The sequence below is a fragment of the Telopea speciosissima genome, chromosome 3 (assembly GCF_018873765.1).
Source record: "Telopea speciosissima isolate NSW1024214 ecotype Mountain lineage chromosome 3, Tspe_v1, whole genome shotgun sequence".
NCBI lineage: Eukaryota > Viridiplantae > Streptophyta > Magnoliopsida > Proteales > Proteaceae > Telopea > Telopea speciosissima.
The window spans coordinates 70,289,316-70,299,992 of record NC_057918.1 but is presented as its reverse complement, the minus strand read 5'-3'; the positions used below and the strand labels follow the sequence as shown (position 1 = coordinate 70,299,992).

The following is a 10,677-nucleotide window of genomic DNA, read 5'->3' as shown; positions in this document are numbered from 1 at the left end:
GGGAATAAATTGTTAAGTAACCAGTGTATTTAAGTTTCTTCGGTTCACAAGACTTGCTCTGCACCTAGGGATTCCTCACACGTGCACACTTAGGATTCCACTAATTAATAAGAGGGTGAAATTAATACTTGGTTATCATGATGAGATTAATCCAAATGTACAAGTAAGCTATAATTACTTCAGGTTGTTAATTAGGTTGGATTTTCATTACCCATATCCATTCAGTTCACCAAATTCACCAAACTTCTTGCCAACTCCAGTTTAAGTAAACGTTGGATCTTACGAATGTGTTTAGTATGCAAAGAAGAAATATGTGATTTTCTCTCTCTCTCCTCCTGAAGTGGATTAGATTAGACTAATTATAGAGATATGAAAGAGTCCAATCAAGTACCTACCTAAGTCGTCTGATTATTGATAACAACACCAAGACAGAGAAAACAAAACAAAACAAAACAAAAAAATAAGGGTAAATTACACGTCGCCCCTAGTTTTTAAATGAAACTTAGATTACTCTTGGTTTTTGAAAAAACTCAAATCACCCCTTGGTGTAGACCCCAATATAACAAATTAGTCCTTACCGTTAGTTTTAGCTGTTAAGTGATGATGTCAATCCGTTAAATAAATTTAAATTTCTAAACTACCCTTGATCAATGTTGAAGATGAAGGAATGATAGTACTCTAAATTTAATTCTAATGTTTTAGTTCAAGAGTAAAATAGTCTTTACACACTAATAACTAAGAGCAGACTAACACCATCACTGTAGAAAAGGTGATTTGGCTTTTTTTAAAAGCTAAGGGGTGATCCGAGTTTTGTTTGAAAACCAGGGAATAAAGTGTAATTTAACTAAAAAATAAATAAAATTTTGGAGGGAGGCGAGAGAATCCATTGAGAGGGGAAAATAATAGTTTGTGATTTTGTGAGTCTTCACACTCATCCTCATTCTCATCTTCGTCGTCTCTGTCTTCGTTTTCATCTTTATCGTAAATTTATTTGAAAAAAGATGCCATTGTTTTCTCATTTATTATGATTATAATAATGAGATGCGTGTCTGCGAGAATCTATTCGTCCCAGCTTTTCTTCTCACTGCCATTATTAAACAATCTAACAAACACTTTGAAATCTCTCTCTCGCTTGTCCTGTTGGGTTTCTTAGTTCTAAGTTTTGAACTAACCACACGTGACGATGCGTGTGTTTGTCGCATTCTTCTCTCTCATCCCAACTCCCTCCCATCTTGAAAAGTGCCCTTCTTAAGTTCCAAGGCCTCTCTCTCTCTCTCTCTATATTTAAGTTTCTTAGGTTTCCAAGACCTGCTCTGCTGCACCTAGGGATTCCTCCCACGTGCACACTTGGGATTCCACAACTTAGATGTAATTTGGGCCCTTTGATTGGTCAGTATGAAAATCTGCCTCTTTTAGGGATACCAACCCATTTGACTAAATTTGCCAGTCCATGGGGGGCATGAAGGTTTATAAACCATAATGATTTGTGCCATGAAGATGCAATCCTGCCCTTTTGGTCCCAACAGTTATTCCAATCTATTGGAGTTTGGATTTGCTAAATGTTGACATGATGGCCCACTCATTTGGCAGCCAATACTATGGGAATTCCTAAAAAAGTGGTCTCACTCATTAGGTTGTAAGTTTTGTATATGTAGAGAGAGAGAGAGAGATGGTTTTGTATCCAAAGATTTACTCTCTCGAGATTGATGGTGACCATGTGTACTAATCGTATATATATTGTGCAAGTTGTGCAAACACTATAACTTACTAAAGTACAAGCCACTTGATGCTGCCATGTAGGTGTTATGGGCCACTGCATTTGAGACCATAAAGATCCTTAGTATACAAAGAAAAATTCTCTGCGAAATAATTTTATTTACACCTTGTTTGAATATGATGAAGAATCAAACCGTAAAAATATGGGTCTTTTTTTAACCTTTCAAGTGTTGGGTAGACGGTTGAATTCTTAAGTGTGGTGTACTAGGTGTTAAAATTCTATTTAGAATAGACTTAATAGTCCTATTATGAACTAATATTAAATAATCTAAAATTCAGGTTAATTATAATATTGATCTAATTAAGGGGGTCATTGGATTATATTAGGAATTCTATATAGATTGATTTTAGTGTGAACAAATAGATTCCTATTGGGACTATGATGAGTGAAACCCTATAAGAATTACTATATAAAGAGAGTTAAATCCCTCCTCTACCCATCACAATTAATTATTCTCAATCTCTGTTGAGGAGTGCATTCTAAAAAGAGAGGGAGATATTCAGTGTTCATCTTCCCTGTGTATTCGGTATTTTCATCAAGCCAGTTATTTTGGGAATAGAAGGGTAACACCTAGATCCTTGGTCTTTATTTTTCACTACGATCATCATCACTATAGATGCAAAACAAGGTTAATAATAATATTTCTATACCTGTTCAAGACTTCTTGGAAAATCTCATCTTCAGATTGGGACCATTGTCCAAATGCTAGGCGAAGTTTGAGCATTTTATTACGGTTCTGATGCTACATGGTTGTGACATGGAAGAACCGGGTAATTTTATCACCATTGTTCAACCACAAAGAACCACAAAGCTCTTAACTTTTGGTGCCACAATGCCTCCTCCCTCTTCAATTCAATTTCCAAAAGCTCCTACCATTCCCTTTCCTCTGGTCATTTTCCTCCGAAGGGCAATTCTGAATTTTTTCCAGCTCTCTGAGAAATTTTCCAATCTTTTGTTGAACATTCCCAAATGTGTCTTGATTCCAGGCTCTGAAGACTGTTCTACAATTCTGTCTTTAGCAAATAGAATCACTAGCTGATCCTAGCAGGTACACAGACCATGCTTGCCTAGCAGCATTCTTTTGATCTATTAAAACTCAAAAGTACGAAAATTTCATCTGTTATATGCTTTTTGAGAAGTATGTGGCTCATTAATTTAATTGTCCAGTTAGAGTTTTCCAATGTGACAGTGGTAGAGGGTTTCTTAAGAATGAATTTCTTGATTATCTTCAGAGCCAAGGCATTGTTTTTCAAGCTTCTTGTCCTTGTCTTGACAATCTTGAACAAAATGGAGTCGTTGAACATCGTTTCATTCGTAAGCGTGGGTTAACTATGCTATTTCATAGCTTAGTACCTAAGAAATATTAGGCTTTTGCTTCTGCCACAACTGAGCTTACATGGGTTCCGTTCGTCCTTCGTGACTTACAAGTTACCTTACAGCACGTCCCAACTTTATTTTCTGATAATATGGATACGCTTCACATGACCATCAATCTTCTATTGCATTTTCGTATTAAACACATTGAAATTGATTACCATTTTATACACAAAAAAGGTTTCTCTCTGAACCCTTATTCCCTCTACACACTGGATGATAAATTTACCAAGCTTCTAGCTTCGTCCAAGGTGCCGTTTCTGTGTCACAATTTAACTTTGTAAAGTTCTTCCTTGAATAAGAAAACCTTTTTCCCTGGTCGATATAGACTGAGACAGTCAACAACCCCTCTCATTCTCTCCATCGACCAACCATCTCTGAATCTCATGTCAATGCCTGTGCCAACGTGCTGGACTTGAAAATGGGCGTAGAGATTCTATCCCAAGCAACTGCTGTTGGGTATAAACATGATGTTGCTGTTGTTGCAATCTGAATGATGGGAAGGATTGACAGTGCTATAACTGGAGAATCCATGGTTAGAAAGAGATTTACTGATTTACTGTATTACTGTCTGAGGGTAGAAATAGAGATCCCCGGGTCCTAATTCCTAACACAGCGGTCAAAAAATATGCAACTGAAAGAGATTTACTGTACTAAAATTAAGGGGAAATAATGCTGCCCGGCAGTATCCACCTGCGCCCTCTCACATGGGGCAGTGAAATGACCACCCCACCCTTGGATGCCCGTGCACATGATCCCATTGCCCCCGTGCTGATGCAGGGGTCACGCACCCTGGCAGCAACATTCCCTGGAATTAATTAAAATACTCCACAAACATTCTTTGGCGAAAGGCATTTTTGTGATACATACTGTATAGAATATCAAGAAGAAAAAACAAATAGTTGAAATAGACAAATAATATGAACACAACTTGCATAAGGTGAAGGTATCTATTTTTGTGTAAGCCATACTAGAGAATCTCGTCTCCCTGATGGACCGCCAATAGCCAATCTCCGTGGCAAAAGTTTTCCTCTGTTCATATTCATCGTTTGCTACTTGTCCTTCAAAGACTCTAACCCTCCGCCATAATCCCTTTTCTTCCTTTCTGCAAGATGAAAAGCTCAACCAGTTTTTTCTCCATTTTCTGTAACACTAAACCAAAACCAAAAAATTACCTCTCCAGTTTTCATCCTTGATCTACGGTTCCGGTTTTGGAGAGACAGAAAGTGGGGAGGGTTGGGGAAGGTATTCCAGTATCACAGTTGCTTAGCTTTCCAGCTAACAAAGAAATGTTTTTCGAGTTTTAAAGAGCACACGAACAAAGAAAACCGTATGTTAAGAAAGCATGTTCTTAATTACCATAAGGAAGATCTAATTACTATGAACAATATGCACAAGTAATCTGAGAAACAGATACATGTTTAGATAGTGACAAGATATTAATGTGCTGATCCCTTGCCACAAAGATTCTGTACAATACAAGTCGGATTTAGTCCTTACCCAATTTAATTAACACCAGAAAGCCCGAACCCAGCTAAAGCAGAAAAGGTTACCATGGTGCCAGATTACTAAAATAAGAATATCTCATCCTAATTTCATAACTAAGGACAGAGCAGTGCTGGCTCAACACTCCCACCCACCCCAAAAAAAAAAAAAAAAAAAAAAAAAAAAGAAAAAAAAAGAAAAAAAAAAGAAAAGGTGTTTTCTTCTTCATTTCTGGGTCTCTGCGGCACAGAGAATACTACAACCAAAGGAGTAGCAATAGTAGGCTAGACTCTGTACACCTGATCCAGACCAAATAATGCATAAGGGAGAGGGTTGCTGTTTCATTAGTATCACTTCTTTCAACATACGCCAACTAAGAATTAGAAGCATAGTAACTTGATTTACAAAGGTAGAGGGAAGTATACGAATATTAGAAAGCAAAACTGACAACAAACATAATAATTATTGAAATCTAATCCCTAAAAAAAATATTAATGAAGGACAATACAGCTATAGAGCCAAAATAAAATCAATATATAACAGCAAAGCAAAATACCTAACTATATCAACATTACCGGAAGTAAATAATTAGGTCTTGCAAGAATGTCAGAAGTACACTAGAATGCAATCACAGAATCCTGGACATTAGAACATAGCTAATACCATCCATCTTGTATCATCAGGTTTTGTCAAAGTAATGAGGCAGGTCTGATTTGGCTTATGTGGCTGATATCTATATATAAGTTACACCAATCACAACAGTATGGCTTTCGTTTACTAAATGTTTTGAGTAAGAAAGGGAAAAAGGAAATGAGAAATCCAATGTGCAATGCTTCATGTTTATTTTGTCATCCAGGGCAATAATTCAAGGATAAATTCAGGGTGAGAAATCAGTCATACGCATAATAATTTCCCTTCCTTAGAGCCAGACACTCTCAAAGTATGTTTGAGGTCACTTACAATTTTAGATGGTGGTATGAGTGCTTTCTGGATCCACTGAAGTATCATCAGAAGGGATGTGAGAACCAGAACCATTATCTGCAACCTCTGGATCATGATCAAAGAGCAGGGGAACAGGCAAAGCATCTTCCTGATCCTCTGGGGCATCATGGGAATCGATGGGAGCAACAGACACATATTCTGTAACTTCTAGAGCATCATCATGAAAAGGAACAGGCGGAGCATCACCAGAGAGAACAGAAGCAGAATCACCATCATATATTGTTGCCAGCACCCTCAGCATCCAGTTTTGCATTTTTTCTGGTAGAATAAGCTCGAACTTGTGCTCAGGTGTGTGCTGTTGATTGAATCTGCCTGGAAGCTTGGAGCAAGTATTATAACATTCTCCACACAGATCAAAGCCTATTCTCTCCACACAATCTTTGCATCCGTATCTCTCTCCAATTATAGGTAACATCTGCAGAGATGAACCAACATACTATCAGTACTTCCAAGCCCTTTGCAGGGAATAGGCAAAAACATAGAGTAGATTCCAGTCTGTTAAGTGGATGTACTGCCAGGTATATGAACGGAACGGGGATCCCACACATAGGAAACACATGGACGAAAGAACCGGGGATGCACGGAGGCGGGATTGGGACCTGCAGCAGGATCGGTGGGACCTGCTTTGATACTATGTTGGATTTCCATCTCAAAAGACCAGTCTGCTAAATGGAGGTACTACCAGGTCTATGAACGGAATTGGGGTCCCACTCACAGCCGCAGTGGGATCCAACAGAATCAGTTTGCTGCTTGATTTGACTTCTTTTGTAAGTCTTTTCTGTGCAACTTGGCCTAAAAAATCTGAGCCCAAGCTCTGGTACCCTTTTTTTGGGGTTGGGGGCGGGGGGAGATTGGTCAGGGATTTTCAATCCATGTGCCCGCTTATATAGGACATTAGGACCAGACTGGGCTAGGTATTCCCAACTCGAGGTTAGGTCAGGCATGGCCAGGTTGGAGATATTCAAAAGCCAAGGCCCAGCCCAAGTTGCACCCTACTTTGATCATTATCAATTATTTACTTCATTCATCACTACTGTCATCTTTAACCTCTTAAATCACCTTGCACTAAAACCCATCTTGGATGTTCTGTTCTGCGGACCACCTAACCTGTTACACCACCATCTTAGTGTTAGAGTTATTAGAAGCTATGTAATAAGGGTAGTTTAGGAACTAGCCTTATGTCTAGTTTCCTCTTTATGTAATTTGTTTTTTCCTTTTTTATCTTTTACCTCCCTAGGGAGTTGGATGTAATTCTCTTCTCATTAGTAATGAAGTTAGTTAGGTGTGTTGAGAAGTCTCTCAACATACAAGATATTCCACCGAAATACACTCCTCTTTTCCCTCTTGTCTCCTTCTTCCTCCTCCAACATCTCCCTCCTTTCTTACATGCTTCCCTAACCTACCCAACTTGGTATCAGAGCGAAGGGTTTGAGAGTCACATCAGTTTTCTTGTTCCTATTTTTTCCCCCTCTTTGGAATCCAAGAATTCAAGAGATTCGAAGGAAGAGGCTCCTATGTGAATAACTTGCTGAAATAGTATGAGATAGGTTCTATACAACCTATTTCAGTGATTGAAGAGGTTCTTTGGGCTGCATTGAAGATTGTATGAAGTTTTGAAGGCAACCACGATTCTGCTAGGGTTTCCGCCAGTTTTCAGTTGTAGTCCCTGGTTTGTCTGCATCTCGGCTTGTATTTGGATCTTGGAGCAGCTCACTAGAATCGTATTTAGGTCCCCTTTATGCCTCCTGTGCTCTCCCTTGCTGGATGTTGATTCCATTTGAGCATAACTCAGTTTCGTGGAGTTTCTTCTATGCCCAGGTAAACCCAATGTTGCTGTAATCTTCTTGTTCTTGCCTTTAGAGCACAATGGATTTCTTTTGTTGCTGTGGAGTGATTATGGGCACCTCTTTTGTTGCTGTGGGAACTTTTGTTTGAGTTGTTTTTACTTCTGGAAAGTGTTGGGAGTAAAGTTCAGTCCAGCTTTGACTTAACTTCTACCTTGCTGGAATTTTCTTCTTGTGCTGAAATCCTTGTTTGGGTCGAGTGTGTATTCCCCACTTGTTATTGGTATTCTTGTTTATGGTCAAGTGCCATTTTCCTTACACTATGGTTGATTCGGAAACCTCTGGACTTGGTTCGGTTGATTCACAACCTACTTCAACAGCTCCTCAGCTTGTTTATCAGAACTCACACCCACAGATTTCTATTGTGAAGCTTGATAACACTAATTACTTAGACTGGTCACATTAAGTGAAGCTTTCCCTTAGGAGCAAAGGGAAACTTGGGTATATTACAGGTACTGTTAAAGCCCCAGAGAATGGCTCTCCTGCCTATGAGAAATGGGAGACAAAAAATTCCACAGTCATGACATGGCTAATCTTCTCCATGAAGCCAGAGATTGGGAGAAAGTTTATGCGAAAAGAAACTACCAAGGCAATTTGGGACAGTGTCTCCCAGACCTTTGACAGGGTGAGTGACTCTGCCAAGGTCTATCAACTTCACCAGAAAATTAATTCAATGAGGCAGGGCGACAGGACCATCTCTGAGTACTACAATGCTTATATTAGCCTTTTGGAGGAGTATGACCACTACAGGGATCTCCAATTGACCAATCCAGAGGATGAAGCAAAGGTGTATCGCACTCTTGAAAAGGAGTGTCTTCACTTGGTGGCCTGAAACCCTGATTATGAACTAGTCAGGCTCCAGATTTTAGGCCGATCTCCTCTTCCATCTCTTGATGAGGTTTGTAGCTACTTACAGAGTGAGGAGACTCGACGTGTTGCTATGGAACCAGCACCAGCATCATCTCTTGAGAGGTCAGCTCTCAATTCTAGTTCTTTTCGGGACACCCGTGGAGGTGGTAAAGGCCAGGGGCTCAATCATGGGAAAGACAGAGTAGTAGAGACAAGTGGTGCTAGTGGAGGTAGCAGAGATAGGTTTAAATGTGATAATTGTGGGAGATCTGGACACACCAAAGATAGATGTTGGACTCTTTATGGCCGTCCCCTTAGTACATGAGTTGGTGCTCGTGGTGGCCGTAGAGGGGGAGCTCGAGCACGCTATGTGATGACTGAGGTAGATGCTACACAGGATGACTCCACTTTGGTAGATGCAGTGGTTTGCCGGGTCATGTCACAACTGAGCACATCTCCTCTTCATCCTCAGCCTTACAGATCTCCACCTCAGCTTCTACTGTAGCCCAGTCTTGGGTCGTTGACTCTGGTGCTACTGACCACATGACTGGTACGTCCCATTATTATGATTCCTATACCATTTGATTTGGAAAAAACAAAGTTAGGGTAGCTGATGGCTCCCTTTCCTCCATCTCTGGTAAGGGTATCCCTGTTACCTCATCCATTTCTCTTACTTCTGTCCTTCATGTGCCTAACCTTACCCTTAATCTTCTATCTGTAAGTCATTTGACTAAATCTTTGAACTGTTGTGTCACCTTTTTTCCGTCTTATTATCTGTTTCAGGATTTGGTGACGAAGAGGATTATTGGCAGTGGTCATGAGGAGCAAGGCCTTTATCTTTTTGAATTTTTTTGCCCACAGCTTAGTCCTATGCGTGTGGATGTAATGATAATAGTTCTGTGGATTCTGTTATGTTATGGCATCGTCGTCTTGTCCATCCATCTTTTATTGTAATGAGGAAACAATTACCTCACTTATTTTCTTCTATTGCTTCTTCTCATGTTTTTCAATGTGAACCATGTATGTTTGCCAAACACTATCGTTCATCTTATCTATACCATGGTAATATATTTGCTTCTCCTTTTCATATTGTGCATATTGATGTTTGGGGACCTTCCCCTACTACCTCTTTATTTGGCTATCATTACTTTGTCTCATTTGTTGATGATTTTTCTCGTGCTACTTGGACTGTCCTTATGAAACATAAAAGTGATGTTTGTAATGCATTTAAAATTTTTTATCAGATGAATCTTACCCAGTTTGATCCCCGAATCAAAATTGTTAGGTTTGATAAAGGTGAGTACATGTTTGGTGGTCTCCAAACATTTTTTTATTAATAATGACATTATCCATCAGCTAGCGTGTGTTGACACCCCCTGTAAAACCCACCCCTAAACCAGGTCTAATTGAAAGTGTATGATTTCTGGTTCTGGTTCAGTAACCAGATATGCCTCGATGTTGTGGGCTTTATCAGTTGAAGATTCGAACCAATCTTCCAGTTCCCCAATGATGGATCCCGAAGAATCGACTGATGTAGCTAATTAGGAACTGGACGAGACCTCGTATATATGTTTTGTATACGATAAATGCTGGGTGGAGCATATGTAAAACCTGTCAATCACTTAGGCCGGATCATAAGTAAGAACCCGTTAGTAATGCTATATAAAGCTAATGTCTTATTTGTGTATTATTAGTTGAAATGTAATTTTTCCACGGTGGGACCCACATAACCGGTATGGGTTGAGCTGCCCGCATACCTTTACGGTCGGGCCCTCATCTACATTTCGGGATATCATTCCCGGGCTTGACTATAAGTTATTCTTGAATTAACATAAGTCATTCTTGAGTTAATTATCTTTTAATTAGTTTAGAGAATCTATTTCACAAACTACTTCTATTAAGGCCTAACCAAATGGACCTTAGTAGGTCTTGCCTATATAATGAAATCTTAGCCTTAAAACCTCATTTCTATTCCAAAATGATTCTGATTCTACTCTGAAGAAAGAAGAAGAGAAAAGAAGGAAGGCTTGGAGAATCTTGGGTGTTGGAGAGAGAAGCTCTGGGGAAGGACCGATCGGTTGGTTTGCTACTATCTTCTCTATTGAAGCTCATTCAGATAGGCTACAAACCCTTGAGCTGCCTTAGTTCTTCTCCTTTTGGTTCAGTTGAGTTCATAACTCATCTCAGCCCATGCCTAGAAAATTAGGCAAAATGGCTTTACAAGCCTTTGATCCTACATACAATTGGGTTAATTCAACCCATTTTTCATTCCCCCTAAAACAATTTGTGATTTTGGAACCGTGCATGGCAAAATCAATGAAGTTGGGTCTCAAAACCAGGCTCTGC

The 10,677-nt window shown here is 39.5% G+C and overlaps 1 protein-coding gene across 2 annotated transcripts in view; it reads right to left on the bottom strand.

Moving 5' to 3' along the window:
• Positions 1–4,146: 4,146 nt before the first annotated feature.
• Positions 4,147–10,677, bottom strand: part of LOC122656367 (E3 ubiquitin-protein ligase PRT1-like) — a 76,646-nt gene continuing 70,115 nt past the window's right edge. The window contains exons 6-7 of one of the 2 annotated variants that reach the window (XM_043850850.1): positions 5,597–6,053; positions 4,147–4,256 (exon numbers count right to left, since the gene is read on the bottom strand). In XM_043850850.1, the coding sequence (XP_043706785.1) occupies positions 5,601–6,053 (453 nt within the window). In that variant the 3' untranslated portion in view covers positions 4,147–4,256; positions 5,597–5,600. Of the gene's footprint in view, positions 4,257–5,330; positions 6,054–10,677 lie in introns of those variants that run through there. The other variant, XM_043850849.1, reaches the window with a different exon arrangement.